We start from the raw sequence: 24,257 nt of genomic DNA on the forward strand, positions 1-24,257 counted from the left end.
GTAGCAAAATTACAGTTATGAAGTAGTAATGAAAAAATGTTATGGTTGGAGGTCACCACAACACGGGGAACTGTATTAAAGGATCACAGCATTAGAAAGGTCGAGAACCACCGCTCTAGAACACACAACTGTGTGAGGAGCCATAGGGAAAGCTGGGCACGGGAGAACTTTTTGAAATCACAGCTCTGATTGGAGGGCATTAAATTATAGACCCTTGTAATGACCCTCCAGAATGTTGGTTCAGGTGACTCCACCCACTGTGTGATTCCATTGGTCACTTCCTCTCTGAGGAAGAAGACACAGGGAGGCGCCACACTACATCCTCCATCCCTTCCTTTCTGCTCACAGAATCCCACACTGGTTATGGTATTATGGAGTCCAACTGAGAATACAATTTCTGACCTGGCTTTTATCAGGGTTAGCCAAACTCAAAACAACCAGAAGTTGATGAGAGCTTCCGTGGTAGCTAACAGAAAGGGCAGAGTCACCTGGAAAGCTCTCTCATCTGCTATCCTTGACCTAGCTTGACTAGGATCAAGGCATGCCCTTGGAGCCCTGACCACAATCCTCGACAATTGAAAATGGAGACAGAAAACGTAAGACGCTTATAACAGTAATGATACTATGGAGTCAGGTCCCTAACCTGGACTCCCCTCCTCCAGAGCTCTTTCGGGGGGGGGGGACCTCTGCATTTGCTTCACTCTAGTTGAGTGCAATGACTAATGACTATTTACTTGCAAGTGAAATTCATAATGCAGGCAGCCCCTTGGGGTAGATTAGCTGAAGGTCAGTGAGTGCAGTAGCAAAATCTATCACTTGAAATAAAACTACCATCAGAGAAAAGTTTGAAAACTTTAGTACAATTATTTTCTAAAGTTCCGTGTGCAGTGGTCCAAGCCAACTATGACTAACAATGAAAATAGCAAATATTTGTTAAATAGGTATTATATTTCCTAAGATCAGCTAGTGTAAGGAGTACGGCTTTTTCCGCCAGCCGCCGCGCCAGCCCCAAATAATACACAGAGACTCTGTATTTGATACAATGCTATTGGCCAGGTGTTAGTTTCTTATTGGCTAGCTCTGTCTTAATTATTAACCCATTTTTATGTATTTTCACGTGGTCTTACCGAGAGCGGAGGAATGGCAGTTCTGTTCTCTCCAGTCTCTCCATCTTGACTCCTCCTTACTACTTCCTCTTTCTTCCTTGTCTCCTAGTCCCTCCTATCTTCCTTTCCTATTGGCCAACAGTGCTTTATTCATTAACCAGTATGAGAAACATATACAGAATGACCTCTCCCATCAAGCTAGATATTTAACACACATCTTTTTCATGTGCTCACTTGTTGCTCGGCCTGGTGTATCATTAGAACAGACTAAGACTGCAGGGGAGGACAGTTTAACTCACTGTTTAAAGGTTTAAGTTTTAGCTGTCAACTCTTAGGTCTTAACAGTTAAGACTTAGCAGTATATGGATCAGTCACTCAGTCTAATTGAGATCAGAGCCCAAAGTCTGGGCAAACATACAGTAAAAGGCAATATAACATCAAGAATTTGTTGTGATTTGTGTGAAACCATTTTGCACTTAAATTTTCAAGAAAACAAAACTGGAGCTAAAGAGATGGCTTGGCAGTTAAGAACACTGGCTGCTCTTGCAGAGGACCTGAGTTTGGTACTTAGCACCACGAGGGCATCAGGCACATGTGGTGTGCATGCATACATGCCAGGCAAACACACACACACACACACACACACACACACACACACACAACATAAAGACATGTCTAAAACAAAAAATTAAAAGGAAACAAAAAGTTGAATCCATGGAATAAGGTTTTTAATGTATAAATAAATAATTTAAATATAAAGATGCATGCATGAACTCGCTATTATTTTTGCAAGTTTTCTATTAAGTCTAAAAGTCACAGGTTGCTCAAGCTAAATTAATTAATTTTGCCCAAGCATAGTGTAATACACCTTTAATCCCAGCACTTGGGGACAGGCAAGTGGATCTTTGTGAGTTCAAGGCCACCCTGGACTACTTAGTGAGTTCCAGGACAACCAGGGCAACATAGAGAGAGCCTTCTCTGTCTCAAATAAAACTGGCCAATTTTATATTTCTAAAAAATTTTAAATATAACTTTAAAATGTGTATTAAAATTAAAACTGAAAGGGGATACTGAAGAAATGGTACAGAATAAAGATCACTTGCTCTGCCAAGCCAGGTTTAGTTCCCAGCACCCACAGGACAGATCACAACCATCTGTAACTTGAGTTCCAGGAAATCCAATGCCCTCTTCTGGCCTTCCCAGGCAACAACCAGGCACACAGGTGGTACACAGACATCATACATGCAGAAAAAAAAACTTATAAAATAATAGTAATAAAATGAAAAAAATAAATAAATAAAAATAGGTCTGTACAATGGCTTAGCAAGTAAAAACACCTGCCATCCAAACCTGATGACCAGTGTTCAGTCCCCAGAATTCACAAAAGGTAGAAAGAGAGAAACAGCTCCATAAAATTGTCATCTGGCCTCCTCATGCACACCATGGAAAGTATGTACACACACACAATAATAGATTAAAAATTGAAACTACAAGAACTTTGCTTATGGACAAAAATATAAACATTGTCCAATAAAGTAATATGTTGCAAAATTGATAAAGGATACAAGAATACAAAAAATTTTATCATTGTCCAAATATATGAATTGGTAAAACCTCTGTATGAGGAGAGTTGCCAATTCCTATCAGTGTTGGCATATAACAACTGAGCCAGAATTTGTACCTCTAAGAATTTATATCATGTAATATGTACTATATGTCTAACTATGTGACTATAAGTGTATATACACATCAGACTATTCAGCATATACTACTCTTAATAACAAAAGGCCGGGAGCAGTGTTAAGAAATAGAGATTAATTAAAGATATACTAGGTAGTTGTACCATAATATGATCATTTTTATTGAAAAAATATTCTTGTAAAATATACATACATATAAGAGACAAATATATATTTTTAAGATATGTATTTCCAAGAAATTGCAATGTAACTTTTTATCTGAGTGGCAGAATTTTAACTTATTTTCTTCCACTTGTTTCTAAAGATTTTCCAATTTTTCTTCAATGCTCATTTACTATAATAACGGGGGGAAGCAACACAAGTTTTATCTGTAGATTAAAGGAAGCCAAGTAGTAACACTTGCTGTTAGGTACTGCCTGCATAATGTATGTAAATGTGCTTGTCCGTTCATAGCATGCATTCTTAGCATCACTTTAAATTCCATGTTTCATCTTGTAAGGCAGAATAGATGTTTTCCCTTTACCCTGTTTTGACCACTATGTTAAAGAACTCAATACTGCAGCCATTAGTAGTGTGACATTCTGGCCTTAAGTCAGCAAGTCGGGACAACATCCCACTTAACAGAAAGGTGGGAGGAAAAGACTGCAACGGCAGGGAGTGCCATAAAATACTGCATTTATCCTGCAAGCACCACATCTGCAGGGCTATCCTCTGCAGGAAGCAGCAGTTACTTTTGTTTCATCAACGTTTCTTTATTCCCCAGAAGTGTGTTATATTATCTGTATATACACAAAGATCACTGCTTAAGTCAGCCAGGAAATTGGGACAGGAAACCACGGTGAATGTTTAAAGACTTGGATCTTATCTAAATAACTATATCTCATCAGCAAGCACTTGGAAGTAGAGCTTGCCATAGACACGCCATCTATGAGCTGCACATTTACAGCTCTAGAGCTGTATGGCCTTGAGCAGCCAGTGTATATGAGAAAAAAAATGTCCTGAAGTGTCAACTTCCAAGACAGTCCTAACTACAGTGAGAGGAAAAGACTTTGTATTTGTGATTGTGATGAGCCCCTTAAACATACTTCCATTGCAGTGGGGGCTGGAGAGATGGCTCAGTGTTTACGAGCCTAGCTGCTCTTCCAGAGGACCTGGATTCAAGTACCAGCACCTGCATGGCTTACGGTTTGTAACTCTAGTTCCCAGGGTACCCTATGCCCTCTATTGGCTTCTTTGGACACTGCACACATGTGATTCACAGACATGTCTGAAGGCAAAACATCCAGATACAGACAGATACATTTTTTTTTAATTTAATCCTCTATTACACAGACTTTGGGAGTTTCCCTAAATCCGTTATAAGGAATCAAAGATGCCTTTATCCTATATGTCGGTGGCTTGTGAAATTCTACTTAAGAGAGGAGTAAGGTGTAGTAAACTATAAGAAGAGAGTGAAGAACAAAGATTTCCAAGTGCTTTTGTCTCAACTTGCAGTGTTTGTTATTTTATTTCCTACTGTAGCAGAGTGAAGAACAAAGATTTCCAAGTGCTTTTGTCTCAACTTGCAGTGCTTGTTATTTTACTTTCTATTGTAGCCTATAAGAAACATATGTGTAATATGAATAAATAGTATACATTTACATATTTTATATTACTAAAAGTTTTCTGAAGCAATGCATATACAAACTATGGCACAATATGTTCTATATATAATGAACTATATAAAATGAACTATAACATATGTTCTAATCTATTCTTGCTATCTAAAATTCTACCCCAAGTCACACTTAAATTATTCTGGCAATCTACCATGACAAGGACATCTGATGCCTGCATGTGTGTTTCTGTGGAGATAGGAAGGGACTATGCTGATCCACACAGAATTTCCTTGATAGCCCAGATACAGTGTTTTTTGCCCCCCTCCACTGGATTCTTGAAAAAGATGAAAAGCTTGAGAAACTATGAGGCATTGCGGAAGTGCTCAGAATCATGACTTTTCAAAATCAAATATGGCTCCCATGGTAACTAGGGACCTCATTAAAGCTTTTGACTCTTCCTCACTCCACTTTCTGAAGCTTTTACAGAGTTGAAGAAGCTGGAAAGAGTTACCATAGGAAGAACTATTGAAGAGTTCGATGTTGAAGAAGGCGTAGTCTCCACTGGTCATGCCATGTCTGTGCACTGCCAACATGATGCTCCGAATAGTGTCACCACTGGCACACATGATAACCACTGGGGAGAGAAACAGTGTGTGAGTCACCCAAACACATCAGGCTGAGAGCAGGCCAAAACAACCAGCTGACAATGGATGCAGAATGGGCAATTTATATAGTCTTGAATATCTCCTCATAAACTACCTAATTCAGGGTCACCATTTATCCACAGGAAATACATTCCCAGATCCCAGAGCATCTCCAAAAGTTGGGTAGAAAAACACACCATGTTTTTTTTTTTCTTAAACATGCATACCTGTGATAAAACTTAACTTCTAAGTTAGACACTGTGACAGATTAACAATAATAACTAATAATAAAACACAACAAAATTAGCTTAAAACTTATCAATTGTTTGCTTGCAGAATTTTTCATTCAAAGTTTTCAAATCGCATGGCTATGGGTAGCTAAGTCCTAAGATGAAACCATGGATAAAAGAGAACCACATAATAATTTTAACTTAGAAAACAACACCATACCCAAGAAATAGGAACCAGCATCACTGTGAGAACACAGACACAGTAGCTTCCTGATGAAACACACAGAAGGCCAGAAATATATACAAATGGGCAAAGTGTATCTGTTCAGGAGGAAGCAGCTACAAATCCAACATAGAAGATGGTAGGATAAGTGACCCATCAATCCTTCTTAAAATACAAGTGAAAGATCTTCTGTAAGGACATTATGAGACAGTGGTGACATTTGACTTAAGGTCTGTAGCTAGATAGCAGAATATGTTTCCATTAAAGCTATTGTTTTCAGGACTACTACTGCAGCTATTTATGTAAGCAGCCTGTTCTTAATTGTCTTGAGAAAGCTGGGGCTGTGACTCTGTTGAGTCCTTGCCTAGAGTGCCCACAGCTATGTGTTTGATCCTCAGCTCCAGATAAAACTGGATACAGTGGCGTACACTTGTAATCTCAGCACTGTGTGGGTCATCCTTGAAATCTGGAGCCACAGTGTGCTAAATGAGACTTTGTCTCAAAAAAAGAAGTATGTTTAATGCTATAAATGCATGATCCTGTAAATTGTTCTCAAATTTTTAATAACAATCTTTGTATTGTCTGTAATTTTGTACATGTGTATATTTACACAAACACATATCAATAGTGTTCATATCATAGTGGTTCATGTCTGTAATCACAGAACTTTGAAGACAGAGGTAGAAGAATCATGAGTTCAAGCTACCTTGGTCTATATAATGAGATCTTGGCTGAAAAATAGATATCAATAGACAATGGATGGATGGGTAGATGATTACTAAGCCATGCCTATGTACACACATACATACACACATACACAGGAAATCAGAAGAGACAGAAGAAAGTGGAGATATGTGAAATGTTATTAACATTTATGTATTAACAGTTGATGAAATTTGAATGAAAATTATACTGCAGGAAGAGCTGGGCATGGTGGTTTATGCCTGTAATTCCAGTACATGGGAGACTGAGGCAGGAGGATTGCCATGAATTTCATGCTACATAGTGAACTCTAAGCCACCTGAGCTGCATTGTGAGACCCTGTCTCAAAAACAAAGCAAATGAGAAAAGACAGGAGAATGATGACTCTTTCTCATCCTTAATACCACAGTAAACACACTGTCTGGGGAAAGCAGAGTGGATGGGTCCACTCCGCCATGGGTATACACCTTCTTCTGTGTTCATTTACAGACACACAGAGGAAAAAGATATTAAGATCTCTGCACACACACACACACACACACACACTTTCCATAGTCTCTCTGTAGTCCCACTGTCAAATATAAGAGATTGCTGCCTGTGACCTAAGAGTGACACAGGATAAAGTGGGGACTTGGCCACTGTCCAGTCAATCTGCTTGGTCTTGGCTCACAGGCCCCATGACTAGGAGAACTGTATTTGCCTCTCACACAGAGTATGAGGAGACCCACAGAAGCCTAGATGCTGTAAATTGCCTTATCAGGATATACAGCAGCCCACTGAGATGTGTGTGCTCTTTGTAAAAGTATGGGTGCTAAAAGACATAAAACAAACTGCATGTTGTGCCATAACAGCCTTGGCATTGTGCATGGAGGTCTGGGCTCCTGCTGATATTCCATTCACTATACACATTAGCTCAGAGTGTCGGGCTATGACTGACATTTTTAACTACAGAAAGGCTTTCTGCACAGGGTAACAGCACCTTAGAAAACATGGTTTTGAGACAGTGCAAAACTCCAGAATCCCATAACAGTGAGAGTAGGTGTTGTTTCTTTGGGCAATATAATTATACATTTGGGATTTTAGAAAAATCCCAAGATGTCTCAATAAAGAAGCTCTCAAAGAAACTCCTAATTACTAACTTGGGCCCTCGTTTTAGATCAAGCCCCTTCAATGGGAAAAATCACAGGCCGGGTGTCTCGTAAAATAGCCAACAAGAGGCTAAGGCAAGTTCAAAGAGCATGGATTCCAAGAGTGGACATCTCCAGGGGCGCTAGGAAGCTCTGATTGGCTGTCTACTAAGGAGCCCTTATCAACTTGCATCACATGTTTAAAGTTCAGTGTCTCTCAATAGCCACATGTAGAAATTGACTCCATTGGCACATCGGGCACATAGCCTACATATTTATAAATAGATTGTCAGAACTGTGGGTTGCTTAAGTTCCATGGGCAGGAGAGGGCAGAATGGTCATGAATATGCTTGTGTAGATATCTCCAAATCTAGTCATGCTAACTGGGAAGCCAAATTATAAGGGGGGGGGGGGGAGATGCTACAGAGGAGTAAATATGAATCAGAGAAAAGCCGGTGGGGTGATTCAAGTACCCAAAGGCACCAGGTGTTGAACCTAAGCATCCATCTGAGAGCCAAACCTGCCCTAGGATAGAACAAACTGTACCCTGAAGCCAAAGAACTAGCATCCCAAAGTTCTGGACCGCCTGGCTTTCAGGGTACTTCTGTTTTTATGTTCCTGCTCCACCTCTTTATCTTCCCTCTCCCCCTATTTCTACCACTGCTTCTGATGAATCTTCCCATCGTCTACCTGCATAGGCTTTGGTTCTTCTCAGGCTTGCCTATTTTGTGTGGAGTAAATGGTTTACTCCCAAAAGGAAATCCTCTTACCCAAGGTCAGGGGTGCAAGGCATTGTTTCTCTCAGATGATCCAAACCCAATACACACATCATCATCTACTTTCAGCTCAAGTAGAAGCAAGAATTTAACACCACTACCAACAAAGCCCTCAGAATAAAGAACCCTAGTATTTTATGGTGTGCTCCATCTTTTAGGGTTGTCTCACTCATACTTAATTGAACTTTGGCTACTTTTAGCAGACTTCCTTTTATACGGTTTATCAAAGGCTTGTAATGTTTTCCCTGAGACAGTTTTCTGTTCTCACTCACATTCCATTGTTTTACACAGTAAACAAATTACATAGTTAATAAGCACAAGTGGCATAAGCAGATTCAGTACAGCTCTTAAGAAAAATGTGGAAGTGTATGGAAGCGTGTGTCACACTCAAGAAAACACATGAGCTCCCTGGACCTCCCAACAATAAGTAAGATTTACAGAGGAACAGGGTCTGCCAATCCTCCTGCACATGTGGACATCAAGGCAGACAGCTTTTTGTGTATCAATGTGCATCTCAATACATAAATAAGAATTGGTTTTTCTGTTTGTTTGTTTTAGACAGGGTCTTTCTGTGTGACCCTGTACTGTCCTAGAACTCACCATATAGAACAGACTGTCCTCAAAATCACAGAAATCTACCAGCCTCTACCTTCCAAGTGCTGAGATTAAAGGCATGTGCCACCAGACCTGGATTTAATATATAAATATTTATTTGAGATAAAAAATATTAAAGTTAAGAAAGAAGGGTTAATGACATGATACTAAGTACTTCTTAGTAGCCTGTTTTGGGGGTTTTGTTTTGTTTTGTTTTTGTTTTAGCCTACCCCACTTTAATTTGTGATATTAGATGTTATCCTTTCCCATCTGGGTGCCATACTATCCCCATAGCTGGTTTTTCATTACTGTAGCCTGTTCTTGTAATCAAGGGGTTAAGTGCACAGGAGTGACTTCAAATGTTAATTAAGAAAGATAAACACATTCCCAGTGGTACCTTCACGTACATAAGAGGTTCTCCTTTCCCCACCCTTGGGTCTTCGTTCAGACAACTACAATGGGTTAGCATCTCCCATCTCTCAAAGGGCTTTCATTTGTCATCTCACTAGTCCAGCAAGAGGGAAAGCAGTGAGTTTTCTTATTGGTGAGTCTGGGAGAGCAGTCAGGGTATGATTGGGCTCTTTGTTCTCCTTTGAGATATCTCCACTTACACACCGCACACTTAGGCTACAGTTGACATGTGGGTAAAGGGTTGCTCCTGGAAAAGAACTTTCAGGTAAGTGACACTCTATGGTTTGTGGCTGTTGCTATCTACAGCTGATGGTGAGAAGACCCTTTGGTAGCATTTTTAAATGCATGTTCTCCAACTAGTTTACAGGAACAATAAAAAATGGCATTTTCCATAATCTCCACCTGACTTGTTTGTTTGTTTGTTTTTGTTTTTCAAGACAAGGTTTCTCTTGTCTTGGAGCCTGTCCTGAAACTCACTTTGTAGCCCAAACTGGCCTCAAACTAACAGACACTGCCTCAAACTCACTGATATCCACCTGTGTCTGCCTCTGAAGTCCTTGAATTAAAGGTGTGCACCACCACTGCCCAGCTCTCCACCTGACTCTATACTCATGTTCCAAGTAGGTCTATACTTAGACACTGGAGAAAGAAGCTATTGCATGGAGGTGGAGCAGAGTATGTTATATGGTGCATCAGAAAGTGTGATCATAGAAATGAAAAATGCAAAAGCAGGGGCTTAGTGGTTAAGAGCACTTACTGTTGCAAAGGACCCAGGCTTGATTCCCAGCACCCACATGGAGACTCATCACCTCCTCCAGCACACATGTGATGCACAACATACATTCAGGCAAAACACTCATGCACATAAAATAATAAAAATGAATCTAAAGAGCTTTTTAATGTGATAGTAATTTTGGAGAGCAGCCAAAAGAACACCCCCACCCCCACCCAAAGACATTTTTTATTAAATGGGCAAAAAGTAGGGGGGCAAGAAATGCAGAGAATCAGTCAGATGGTCTATCATTAAGTTAAAAATACATAGTAAAACTGAAGGAAATAAAATAATCAAAGAAATAACTGAGAAATTTTTCTTAGAATTAAAAGACATGAGTTTCTGGGGGAAGGGGACCTACCAAGGCACAAGCAAAATTCTGACAGCAATGTTCATGGTGGTGAAGTGCTAGACTATAGAGAACAAAATGAAGATTCCAAAGTTTTGGGGGTGGGGAAGGAATTATAAACACTAAATCCAGAATCTAAATCAATTCAAACTAACAATGACTTCAGAATCTAGAAGACAATGGAGTTGTGCTATCAAATTCTGAGGAGGCAAAATTACATATAGCATGGAATTCTGTACAGAACTTTACAATTATGCATAAGGGCAAAAAGAATACATTTTCAGTTGTGAAACATCTCAAAGTGTATCTCCCATCCATCCTTTGTAAAGCTCCTGGAAGATGTGGTCCACCAAAACAAGAGCATCAGTCAAGAAAGGGATGCACATAGGGAGCAGGTTCAAAATGATAGGTGATGGAAGTCTTGGGAAAACATTAAATCAAGGGCTTGGGATGATAACAGTACGGAGTGCCAAGAAAACGACTAAACTGAAACAACTCAGCAGCCTGGAGTCGAGAATTTACAGATGATTTTAGCCATCAGTCCATAGGAGACTAAACAAACAAGAAGGCTTCCTTTTTTTATAACCCCAACTGAGTCAACTGTGAACAGCATTTAGAAGATAATATAAATATCAATGCTGACTACAGAGCTAAGCAAAGGGGGAAAAAATGCTGACATGATCACATTAGAGGAATGGATAGAAGGAAACACTTGCATATGTAGTTAGCAGATAGTAAATATTAGTGGAGAGTTCAGCCATTCTCCACAGGCATTCCAACAGGCAAAACCTAAAACTGAAAGAGAAAAATCAAAAGTAGCTCATCACCTGGAGTTCTAAAGGCAAATTTCTATGGAGCATTGACAAGAGTCAGAAATTGTGCCTCTGCTACCATAAATGCCCTTCCCGGAGAGTGAGATCAACAACTAACTTATCCATGGAGCCCTCAACTAACACCTGTTGGAAACAGGATCAAACACCCATACATAAACACTGAGTCGAACTAGAACCCAGATGCAGATGGAGAGGACAAGACCAAGTGGCAGAAACACATAGAGACAGCTGACCTGAACAAGGAGGAGCTAATGGCCACTAGACTGATAGCTGGGAAGCCAGCATGGGACTGACTCAGGCTCCCCTGAATATGGGTCTCAGCCAGAAGGACTGAACAGTCTAAGGGACCTCAGACAGTGGAGCCAGGATGTATCCCTGGTGCACAAAAGGACTTTGCGAACACATCCCCCATGGAGGGATAACTGCCTTAATCTAGAGACAGGAGAAAAGCCCTAGTCCCTACTTCACATGACCTGTCAGATCTACATGACCCCAACTGGATGGCATTCCCCTACATATGGAATTGGGGTGGGGGGATGGGAGGGGAGGGTGGTTAGAGTGCATGTGAGAGGGTAGAGAGGGTAAAAAGGAGGAAAGGAGGGAGGGAGGGAAGATGGGGGGAGGGAGGAAGAGGGAACTGGGATGGACATGTAAAATAATAAATTAAATTTAAAAAAATTGCTTTGACTCCAAAATTTAAGTTCAAGGACAAGTTACTGGGGAAAAGGATTTCTACTTTTGTTTCCACAGAAAATGAAAAGTTGTGGATTCCTTCCAGACTAATGTGGTTTGATCACGCCAGACCGCCTAAAACAGAGTACGAGGTGATCCTACATTCAAAACAGCTGGACAAAGCAGCCTTGCAGACTACAGCCAGGATTTCTGAATCTTCTTCGAATCCCCTCATGACAGCGCCCCTTATCAGCAAGAAGTAGTTTGGAAAGAACAACACCCAAATTCCCAAATATTGTCTATAAATGTTTGTTTTCATTTAAATGGACTTTGTTATATAAAATAAATTTTAAAAAAATAAAAAAAAAAGAAAGAAATTGTGCCTCTGTTAAGTCCAAAACAGGGAGTAAGTGACAAGAGATCTTTTCAATATAAGACTTGTCATTTTCTGGTCTTACATAGATGCATACCTAACTTGGATAAAAAACAAAAGTTGAATTTCTTTCTAAAGCAGGTTTTTCTGTTTCTACACTACATAGCAAGGGATGTTGTGTGTAGCTCACATCTACTTCTGCATCTTAGAAGCACATAAACAAAACAACTATGACCTTTCATTGCTTGAAAAATGTATTTCTGTCTTTTTATAGTAAATGCATCATGTCGTCTGACATGTCAAGGTCAGTAGTCAGTTATATAAATGAATCCAGTAACAAATAAAAAGCATTTGTCTGTTGTTCGTTTGTTTGTACTTTGGGACAGCAGGGCACATTCTCTAGCCCAGGCTGACCTTGAACTCACAATTCTTTTGATTCAGTTTCCTGAATGCTGGGATTACAGACATGTGCCACCACACCCATCTAAGATCTCCTGGGGGGGGGGGGTGGGAATGTAAGTGGGGTATTGTGCTTCTGCCAAAGACATCTGAAGGGGGTTAGTTCTGTGGCACTGACCACGCCCATTGGGGTGGAGCCATGGGCGGAGTGACCTGTGGAAGGAGGTCGGAGGGAGCCAGGAAAGGTGCTCTCTTTCTGGCGTCACGAATAACAGTACTCATTACAGACATCTATTTGCTTAAGTGTTTTTAGAATATCCTTAGTACCTATAAGCAGCTAGCAAGACTTAGCTATCTGCCTAAGGTGTCATCTTGTCCAGTTTCTGTTGGAATTTCTGGAAAAGAAATAATAATGTCTCCTTTACACTCAAATTTTTATCTGAAATTAAACACAGAAACTTTATGAAAAGACTTGGATATTCCATTTTTTTTCTAACTAAGTGATCTCTACCACCACCACCCCATGTATATAAAAAATTGGTCACCATCTTGTGATAAATACAATACATGACCAAACAGCCACTTGAGAAATCTCATCTACTTCTCCCTAATCCTCAAGGTTGCCTGAAGCTAGGCTTGGACTCTCTATTACCCTCATGCTGAAAGTTGAGATTAACTCTGCATCATCACTTTATCCACTAGTATAAATGCATACTGTAAGATTACTGTTTTCTACCAGAGGCAGCTGACCTGAACAAGGGGGAGATAATGGGCCCCCACACTGATAGCTGGGAAAGAAACCAGCATTGTACTGATTCAGACCCCCTAAACACAGGTCTCAGTTAGAAGGCCTGGGCAGTCTAAGGGACCTCTGACAGTGGAACCAGGATATATCCCTGGTGCATGAAAGGACTTTGGGATCACATTCCCCATGGAGTGATACTCCCTTAGCCTAGAGGCAGGAGGGAGGGCCTAGACCCTACTCCAAATGACTTAACAGATTTTGATGATCTCTCCTGGAAGAAATCACCCTCCCTGTGGAGTGGGGGAGAATGGGATGGGAGGGGGGTCAGGAAGTGTGGGAGGAAGAGAGGGAGAGGGAACTGGGATTAATGTGTAAAATAAGAAATAATAATTTTAAAAAAGATCACTGGTTTCTTTTAATAAATTATACATACTCAGATATGTGTATTTTAATTATATTAGGCTTTTAAAGTTTGTCAATTACTGACTTAGATGGTAAACCCTACGAGATAAGAATTATTTGGATGGAGGTGAGCATGCTTGGTTGGTTGGTTTTTAGTTTTCCTTTCTAAAGGGCATCATATAGGCACAAGAAAATTTAGTACTATTATTACTGGGGTGGCCACAGGTCACTTTTTACCAGTAAAGATACTCAGATACCCACAATTTGATTTCAAAGTTGATTTTTTTTTTTTTCAAAAGAAGAGGTGGGAAGGATTCATAAGGAAAGAAGATGCACTGTGGCAAAATGCAGTTACATTTTTACATTTGGGGAAATACAATCCAGATGTTAGAATATCAACTAAATGAGCCTGGATTCTCATCCAGCTCCCTGTTTCACAGGAGAAACATGCTCCTGATTCAGTGCTTTGCAAGGCAGTGCCTTGCTGGGGTGTGTGCTTCCCGGCCTAGAGTGCGTCCCAGGACATGGCTTCCCCTTCTGGGCGATTATTATCATATATAAAAGAGCACCCTACAATGAAGCCACAAGTTTACTACACGGGTCTGGCATGGTTTCAGGGCATTCTGGTGGCTTAGCTGGTTAAACCCTGCCAGCATCCCCAAGATGTGGCTGTTACAGAAGCCCGCTTTACCTGAAGAGCCTGGGGTACAGTTTAAAAGCCCAGGATCCTGCCAGCTAGCATGTGGCTGATCCACAAACTCCACTGAAAACATACCTGAAACCCCCACTTAACACTCTGACAGCTGCCAACCCACCAAGTAAAGGTTGAGCTCTATAGGAAACACCCTGAGAGCTTACAACTGTCTCTACAAAGATTAGGGAATTGAGTGGAGGTCAGCCCGGAAAAGAAACTATTTTTATTTGTGTTGATTTTAGAGAAAGGATTGTATGGTTATAACCTTATCACCTGTAAGATACACACTGTGTAGCAAACTTTCGCCGTTAAACTGAACGGGGAAATAAAAGCAAAGAGATCTGGGTATATCTACCAATCTTGGTGTATTTAAAAAATGATGACAGCATACAAGCTGGAGTCCTTTTAACCCAGGACACAGCAGTCCCTGAGCCCTCTATCACACTCTGGCCCTCCCAGCACCAGGGATCAGGGCCACACAGCAGGACACACAGACAGATCTGCCAGACCTCTCACCCCAGGCCACTGTGCCAAGGTCACCACCTCACTGGGTTCAACAAGACAAAGACAGGGTTTGCAAACCTCGGATCTAGCCAGGAGGGGGTCACACACACCCCCATCCCCAGCATGCGCTGGGAATTCTCCAGGCTTTTAGAAGCACAGAGGAGTGCCAGGACTGCAAGAGGCTGCAGCAGCCTGAGGACTGAACAGGGAGAAAAGTACATGGGGGTTTCTAGCCCAGCAGAGACAAATCTGCCACCGTAGGACACAACTTTCCTTTTACATGACCAGGGCCCTGCTTCAGCACCTAGCAATGATTCTGTGCAGACAGCCTGGAGTTCTTATGGTCAAACGTGCCCTGTCCACACTGTCAACATCACCTCTTCGCTCTACAGGCCTTGCTCTCTCAGTTCAAAGTGGCCAAATTGGAGAGAGAGGCCGCGGTGACAGCTCTCTGGAAACTTTTTCTGCCCACCTCACCTGTTCTGCATCTTCATGTTTCATACTATGCTGTCCCGAATCAGGCAGGCCCATGTCCCAGACGTCCAAATTGTGACAAGTCGGGTGCCTAGCTGGCTCGGGTCCCTCTTGATCTCAACGGGACAGCACCCCGGGACATCGGAGGCTTTGCGGGGAGGGGGAAGGGGGAAATACTACAGACGTTCAAGGCGCCTGCGCACCAAGAGACAGCAGAGGCGGGATTTCCCCAATATTCTGAACCCCAACCGGGACACCCTATGCGGGGATTCAGCAGTCTTTACAACAGAAACATAGGCAGTCGCGGGAAGGGAGGGGGTCTCACGCTCCCTCTAACCAAGGTCACAATCCCCAGTACTGAGCTCTCTGTCTAGTTTGGCTATTGCTCCAAGCCCTCAGCTACTCCGGGAGAAAAGCCCGGGAAGGGGACCCGTGGGACGTAGGCTCTGTCTGTGCGGGATCCTCCGGCGCGCACTCGGCCAAGTTCAGCTCTGCGCTCTTTTAGAGTCTGCGAAGCCCAATGCACCCAGGGGAACTGAGTGTCGCCCGAGTCCAGACACGGCGACGCAATTTGGTGGAAACCACAGAAGCTTGTTTATATGAGACTAGAGGGAGCATGGAAGAGTAACACAAAGAGCCTTTAAAGGGGACCTGGGGTCCATGGAAAGAGCAGCCAGGAAAGCCAGGAGACCCCCAAATAGTCAAGAAGCTGCGCGCCACTGCTGGGCGTCGCCCTATCAGGGGGGCACACGACAGCAATAGACAAAGTAGCAAGTTCCTGGACCACTAGGGACCCTGGAGCTGTCAAAGAGGGGGAAATCCTTGGTGTTTGACAACACCTGACATACTTGGGACTGCACTAGTTCAGAGGTTCCCTGGAATGGCTAGGTCCACCTCCCCAGGACTCTAGTATACCCCTTCAACAGCGATGGGCTACCCTCAGCCTGCCCTTGAACAAGTACCCCCGCTCACCCTCTTTGGGTGTTCGGGTTTCGGGGGAGATCTGCAGAAGGCTGAGGTGATGGGACTTTGGGGGGAACCACCCAGAACTGCTGGGTCAGAGCCAAGGGTCCAGATCGCGCTCCTGCTCACCTCGCTCACTGCTCTGGATGTAGCGCACGATGTCATCCAGGTCCAAGTCTTTGGTCTCGTCGAAATTGTAGGCAGACGTGTGCAAACCCTCCTCCTGGAAAACCTCGTGGACCCCCTCGAGGGTGAAGTAGCAATTCCTCTCGAGTTTGTCGTCGCTGTAGACCAGGGCAGCCCGGCTCCAGTGGTGGTGGCGGAACAGGGCGAGCATCATCTCTCCCATCTTGGCATAGGCAGGCGCCACGCGTGTGAGGTGAGAGTACTCAGTGTCCTTGTGCTGGAAGCCGGCGGCCAACGCTCCTGCAGACAGCATTGGCAAGTCCCAGTGCGACGCCAGCCGGGCCACCGGCGCTGCCGCGTACTCGCACACCGGCCCCAGGATGAGGTCCGGCTTGGCGCCGCGCGCCGCCGCCACGCGGTCCACCAGGCTGAAGAGCGCACGGTTACCGCAGTCCGAGTCTTCGTAGGCCACCTGAAAGCGAGTGCCCGGAGGCAGTAGCCTCCTCCCGGTGCCGTTGCCCTCCACGCTTCGCAGAGCATACTCGATGGCCGGCTTCACCCGAGCCAACGAGAACAAGTACGAATCGTCCCGGGGCAGCAGCACAAGCACCTCGATCTTTTGAGCCGCCAGCACCTCTCTCTGCCGGCGCCCGCTGCCTGGCCCAGTGTCCCTACCGCCACCACTCGCGCCGGCAGCCAGCAGTGCCCGGGCCAGCAGCACGCACGCCGAGAAAGTAAGCAGCAGCGGGGACTGCATCGTGTTGCCAGCAAGCCCTCGCCTTGGCCACGGCTCGCCCACTGCCCGCCCCCCCGCCCACCCTGCCCCTTTCCTCTGTCCCTGTTCCCCTTGGGCGCTCCAAGTAAACAAAATACCCCCTTGAGTAACGCGCCAAAAGAGAGAGGAAGACTCTTCTGCAGTATCTCTAGGTTTAAAAAAAAGAAAAACAGAAAAAAAAGCTAAGAAAGAAAAAAAGAAAAGTTCACCGAATGGAAACCTGTGCGTCTGTAATATACAAATAGACTTATTATAAATGTATATATATATATATATTTATATATTCTCCCTCCCTTTGCACATAGGCTATTTGGCTCAGAGGTGGCTTCTTATTTGGGCGTTGCTAAGGTTGCGTTTGAAGGCGTTATTTGTAAAAGAAAAAAAGTTAGACTTGTCCAGGTGCTTGTAATTGACGGTGCACCTCCTTCGCGTTTGATCCCATTGATTCGCACGGGTTCCTGGATCCATAGCCGGTGTTTAAATAGCGTGGCAGCGGCGGCGGAGCGCGTTACCACACATGGCGCGCCGAGGCCGGGCTTGTCTCTGCAGCGGGTGGGGTGGGTGGGGGTGGGGAGGGGTGGGGTGGGGGCTGGGCTGGGGGAGCCTCTCATTAACATTCTTACATCAGGGCTCCTCCCCGCACCCCTGACCTACTCGCTGTTGCCTGGTCCCTAAGCCCCACTCCTTGCCGGTGCTCAGCTTTGGCCCAAAGCTGTAGCCGCCCACGTCTACACCCGCGGGAGCCCTCACGGCGCAGCGCGACTCTAAGGTCCCCGCCTCTCGCTGGCTCCGCTCTCTCTAACCCCCGCTTTAAAAAAAAAAAAAAAATGTATGGATGTTTGAAAGGAAAGAAATGCGCGCACGCACATGCACAAACACACACGCATGCACACAATCTTCAAAGAGGGGCGGGGGCGTCTCCAAATTGGTGGCTTCAGTGCAAAATTCCATAGGTCTCCCTTGCTCTCGCCTCTTTTCTTGCTCCGGCCTCGTTCTGTCTGAATGCGCCCAGTTCTGTTCCACACCTGACCTTTCAGGTCCCCCAAACAAGGTCGGGGAACAAGGAAGAAGGTCCCAGTGCGGGGAGAAGATTCATTGCGGACCTTGTATGTCCATCTGGCCGGGGGCAGTTTCCCCACCCGTCCTTCCCCCACTAGGCGTGGGTCCCCTCCCTCTGGGCTATGGGGCACGCTAGAATCACAGTGACCACAGCCTTGGCTGTGTCTCAGGGCACAGACCCCTCCTCCGCAGGGTCACTGACACCAGAAAAGCGAAACTTGTTGCTTCGGATGATTCCACTCCAGGAAGTGTCACGGAGCTTGAAAAACATCACCCCAAAGGTTCTGTTCGCTAAACCCAGTAACTAAAAGAGACTGTCTTTCCCCCACCCCCACCCCGCCCCACAAAATATCTTTCCCCAGAGAATCCTTAAGTACCGAACAGCAGTCTGCTCCGACCCCAGTGCTGGGAGATCCAGCCGCTTCTGTTCCAGGATGCCCGAGACTCTGGGATGCCCAGAAAGGTCCTGCCTGGCAGACCCAAACTTCCCACTGATCACAACTATCACAGCGATGCAGAGGGAGTGGAAACGCTTGTGGGGACGTCCCAAACCAGAGAAGCAGCGCGCAGGACCACGCGGCTGCGCAGGTCCAAAAGGACCTGCACTCTTTGCGGTCGGTCACGCAGCAAAGACATTTGCGGTGGGGACAGGCTATTTTGCACGAGGTAGTTCTGACACTGAAGTGCTGCAAATTAAAGTTAAGTTTAACACGTTTTAAAATGTTCGTTCCTTTAGCTGGGCGTCGGTGTGTGCCTGAATTCTATTAGTCTAAAACGAACGCCCTCTTTCGGCAAAAACTTGCACGCGATTCCTTTCACCCAATTGCCCTGAGCGCCGCTTTTTTTTTTTTTTTTTTTTTTTTTTTTTTTAAATTCGGAGACCTCTAAAGTGTCTTTGCTCTCTTCTGTGGCTATGAAATGGCAGATTAAGGTGTCGGAGGATATGGCAACTGCAGGCATCAGCATTCTCTCCATCGCCCTTTCTAGCAGTGAAAATGTGATTCCAGGTAACTTTTCATACCTGGGGCCGGTTAGATTTTAGTTATGCATTGTGGTCCCAAAGCCTTCGCTGTAAGTAGGAGTTTCTAAATCCTGGGTGAGCTTTTGTTTATTTAATTGGAGCTGCTAACCAGTACTAAAAGAGGCTCCCATGTAAAATTTAACTCTGAAGAGTTATCTATGTACATTGGAAGCTGACATTTAGCGCTTCACAGCAATTAAATTCTTCCTGAACTCTTGGGAGAGCAAACATTTGTTTATAGGCTCATAGTTATTTAAGAAAATAAAAGAAAGACAACAGCTAAATCCTGGATTCCAAGGGTCTTAGAGGATTTCAACTGGTTGCCAGGAGACATGAAGGACGGAGGTTTCCTGTTACCACCCGGTATGCCCAGTGTCTGGGGAACACAGGCCAACAGTGATAGGATTCTGAAGTGCACTGTGCAGCGGGCTCACTAGAAGAGTGTGAGGTTTCAGTGGCACCCAGTGTGAGTGCCTCTCGCATCTCAGGCCTTGCCCTTGGGTCAACAGCAGGGCAGGGCAATTACGTTATGGCTAGGACCATAGCCTCCCTGTGGCCTTTAAGTAGGAGCTCTCAGTTTTCCAGTTTGTTGCTGAAGAGCACAGGCAGGCGAAAGCTGTGCATCTACCCAATAACAGAGGAGAGAAGGCCACAATGTTGCTACCCGTGTGTTCAACACATCCTTGCAGATTCCAAATAAACAAAAGCTAGGATTTAAAAAAAAATTCAAATGCAAACAAGCAAGAGATTATAAACAGTAATACAAGGGTTTGAGTGTAAGGAGGGTTTAGCTGCTTCCACTCAAAGAGTTCTTTAGGCAACCAGCTGGAACTATCATGTGTGACTATCATGTAGTTCTGCCATCTTAGGCTAGAAAAGACATCTGTGCTTCTATAGTTGAAGAACCATAGCCCAAAAAAGTGTACCTGTTATGTTTAAATACCTCTTTGTCCCCTTTGAATATTTTTTATTGGGAAAGGTCAACTATAATACTATGTAAAACAGGGTTGGTAACAACGCTGATTCCCACTGTAAGTGATATTCTTTGTATCACACTTAGAGCTGGACCTGGTGACACAGGACTGAAAGCCAAGCTACTTGGGAGGACATCAAATTCAAAGGCTGACCAGGCTGTAGAGTGATTCAAGGCCAACCTGGGCAAATAATAGGAGAAAGGAAGAAAGGAAGGAAGCAAGGAAGGAAACTGGGGATAGGGTTCAACGGAATATTTGCCTAAGATAAATTCAATGCCTAGTAACACACACAGTCACATAGACTCACATACACACATTCACTCATACACACTCAGTAGCATTCACACACACACACACACACACACACACACACACACACACACATAACCTCTTACGTAAAAATAAATTTTCAGGCTTTCCAGAACAGAAAAACTGAAAATAATACCACTTGATAATATAATTTTGTAATATTTTAATCATAAATGTTAGCAAAATGAGAGAGAGAATGAAAGAGAGAAGAGAAACAAATAGCCTTGCACTCACTTAGGTTTTAAATATTGTTCCTTTCCTGGAAGGGGGCAATTTTTTCACATTCAGAATTCAATTATCAACTTCAATTGTCAAAGAAAACAAAGGAATAAGATTAGCCTACTGAAAGTAGTGTTAAATGTGATGTTACAGAAACATTAGGTATTTATAGAATTTAGAAATGTTTACATCAATATTAGAAAGATATTTTGTTTCTAGTTCTGTGGAGTGAAGTTTGAATCCAGATAGTTCTCAGCCATTACCAAGACTACCATGTGAAGAAGTTACCATGATTCTTTGAAATGTAGTTTAAAAAAAAAAAAAATTCCTGGGGCTTTTTCTCTATTATCTCCCTGTCTCAGAACCTTGGCTGAAACCTGCAAGGTGAGGGTTCTTGCAGATTTTCAAAGGTCCCTTTCCTCTTGTCCAGTCAATCCTGAAGCCACCCTAAAGAATACTACAGTGAAGCCCTAACCCACAAGAACGCACCTTCTGGAGACAGAACTGTTGAAAACACTTCCCCCTAGAGGCAGAAAAGATGAAAGGGCACCACACATAATCCAAGACCCTTTCTGTAGTTTAATGAGTACTGAGATTTTCAGGTTTTTTTAAAACAGGCAGTTGATGTTTTAGAGGAAGCTATTCATGAAGTGAGAGAGAAATAAGCGGACACAAAAAAAAATTTAAACTAAATTTTGCCTCTGGGTTTCAGCTCTCCTTAGGGGACTCTACTAATTGAACCCTTTCTTCTAGTATAGAAATCTGTGATTTTTTTTTTTTTGGCCAATATTACAAATAATAGTAAGTATGTATTTTTATTTAAATTTATGACTCAATTTAATTGGAAGCTATAGTTAAATGTGGCTTCAATAGCTTCTCTTGAAAGTGCAGAGCTTTCCATCTATTACAATATTGTTTTCATTTCTCTGAAGATGTTCTGAGACACAATGACTGTAGAAAGATTTCTGAAACCCGTATAGCCCATCTATGACTTGGCCTGAGTACTGACATAAAAAGTGCAAACAATATAGTGTGTTAATTTATAGACAACTAGTCTAATGTAGTAAAAACAAGTATATGGGCCAGAGAGATGATGACCTGAGTCATCAGACACATATAGTGGAAAGAGACAATGGTCTCTCATAAGTAGCTTTGTGATCACCACATATGGCACACAACACCCCACACAAAAAATATGTAAATGTAAACAATTGAAACTTATATGTGCTTTAAATTCGTACATAGCAATACTGATTATATTTGATTAGGGTTTGGGGGTTTGGGATTGGGTTGGGTTGTTTGTTGTTTGTTTGTTTGAGCTGTATACTGTGTTCTTTGGAAAAGAACCTGAAAAGTGCATAAATATATAAAATGAAATTTTAGGCAAATGCATAGCCTCCTCTCAGGATTTTCTATCTGATGACCTCCCTCTCCTTAAGCCTTTAGAGTTGGCCCAGGTCCTCAGAGATGTCTGCTCTTTCATCTGAGGTCCACAGCATTCCTCCAGTCTGTTGTATTGTTACTATCTACTCATTTGTTTATTTAATTAGGCATAGGTTGCTATTCAGTCTCCTGGGTAGTTAGTGTACTATAAGAAGAACATGCCCTTAGAAACCTCACAAACAGATCTGTACCTTGTCATCCAACTAATTAAACCTTCAGTTTTCTTATTTGTTTTTTGTTTGTTTGTTGCTTGCTTGCTTGCTTGCTTGTTCATTTCTTCAGACAGGATCTCATGTGATGCAGGCTGGCTTTGAATTCCCTGTGTAGCCAAAGGTGACCTTGAATTCCTGGTTTCCCTACTTATGCCTACCATCATCTGGGTTCACATATAGACAGCACTACACACAGAAATTCTCTTGCTTTTAAGATGTAGATATTATTCTGATGTGGTATAAGTAAGATGGGGGAAGAAGAAACTAAAGTTTTGAAGTACATTTGGAAATTATTAAACTGTCATTCTTGCTATGAATTTATTTTAATACCTTCATTAGTGATTGTGGAAGGAATGAAGAAATCAGTACAAAACTCTAAAATATCTAGACTATATGTAACTTGTCTAAAATAACCTACTGCTACAAATGACCTAATTCATAATGGATGGAACTGTTTGGCAATATCACTTTTGATATTGGTCCTGGATTCCCAACCTCAGATATTTGACAGGAGCTGTGTTCAATATCCTTTCTATAGGATGCCCCTCCGCCATGCAGCTTTCTGTAACTGGTACAACACTCCTCGAAACTTCAGGGAACTACAAAAAACGGGGACTGATCAAGAGGCAAAAAAAAAAAAAAAATACAAAGCCCAGGGGTTTGAGAATGGGAAAGAGTTCAGAAAGCAGACTTCAAGAGATGCAAACAAGACTGTACTGGGAGATTTTGCTTCATACATTATAGATATTGCCATAAATAATGAAAGATCTCATAAGGGAAAACGCTTGCTGCTAAGTCTGAAAACCTGATTCCAATGCCCAGGAGGTGACATTGGAATTGGATGGGTATGGGAATTGATATAAATATAATATTCATGTGTGAAAATTCTCAAAAAATTGATTAAAAAATAAAGATGCCTATGAACCTCATAATTGCCAGCAGAGCACAGTAACCTTGAGGATGCAGTGGTGGCACTCACATCCTGGCAGTAACCAACAGATTCCTGGTTGATCTTAAGGCCCACTCAGCAAGAGTGAAATCCTGCCTGATAATGGAAACCTAGCCAACTACCCAAGGCTAGAGAACTCATAGATCTTGGAAGAGAACCTACAATCACCCTTTTACTGAGACAGCATAATCTTTAACTACATTTTAAACATTTACCCTCTCTCCCACAGATAATTGAAATCATCACCCCTCATCAAAGGAACTTCTATTTGCAACAGATGGAGACCATCACAGAAAACCACAGCCCATCAAACTGCAAAGAATCCTAGACTAAGAACTCCAGGTAACTAAAAACGTTGAGAGTGAGAGAAACAATCTTCCCTGAAGAAAATCTCTCCAACTTGCTATCCCACACCAAGTAATCAGCACTGGAACCATATACAAACTAAGCAGGGTGTGTGTATATGTGTGTGTGTGTGTGTGTGTGTGTGTGTGTGTGCGCGCGTGCAAATCACTGAAGAAAAAGAGGTCATTGATTTGAAAGATAGCAAGGGGGAGAAATGGGGGAAGTTGGATGAACAAAAGCAAAGAGGAGAAATTATATAATTGTACTATAATTTCAAAAAATAAAAATTATTGTTAAAAATAATAAATAATAATGAATGCCAAAAACTGTAGTATTCTATAGCTTTGCTCTATTTTTCCAGATATCTTTTCTTTTGTTTAGAGATATCATTTGACCCAAATTATATTTAAATCTGGATGATAAGCAGTCACAACAATCAAATACTCTAAGGTCAGATTAACAATGTCAAGACAAAAAATTTACCATATTTCAAAAGTACCTTATAAAAATTATTTTTCCAATATTATTGTATTA

At 42.7% G+C, this 24,257-nt stretch overlaps 1 protein-coding gene across 2 annotated transcripts in view; it reads right to left on the minus strand.

The window, feature by feature from the left end:
- The window catches only part of Npr3 (natriuretic peptide receptor 3), a 64,728-nt gene extending 47,505 nt beyond the window's left edge, over positions 1-17,223 (minus strand). The window contains exons 1-2 of one of the 2 annotated variants that reach the window (XM_051182559.1): positions 16,421-17,223; positions 4,916-5,038 (exon numbers count right to left, since the gene is read on the minus strand). In XM_051182559.1, the coding sequence (XP_051038516.1) occupies positions 4,916-5,038; positions 16,421-17,174 (877 nt within the window). In that variant the 5' untranslated portion in view covers positions 17,175-17,223. The remainder of the gene's footprint in view (positions 1-4,915; positions 5,039-16,420) is intronic. The other variant, XM_051182557.1, reaches the window with a different exon arrangement.
- Positions 17,224-24,257: the final 7,034 nt, after the last annotated feature.

Source organism: Phodopus roborovskii, unplaced genomic scaffold (assembly GCF_943737965.1).
Source record: "Phodopus roborovskii unplaced genomic scaffold, PHOROB, whole genome shotgun sequence".
Lineage (NCBI taxonomy): Eukaryota > Metazoa > Chordata > Mammalia > Rodentia > Cricetidae > Phodopus > Phodopus roborovskii.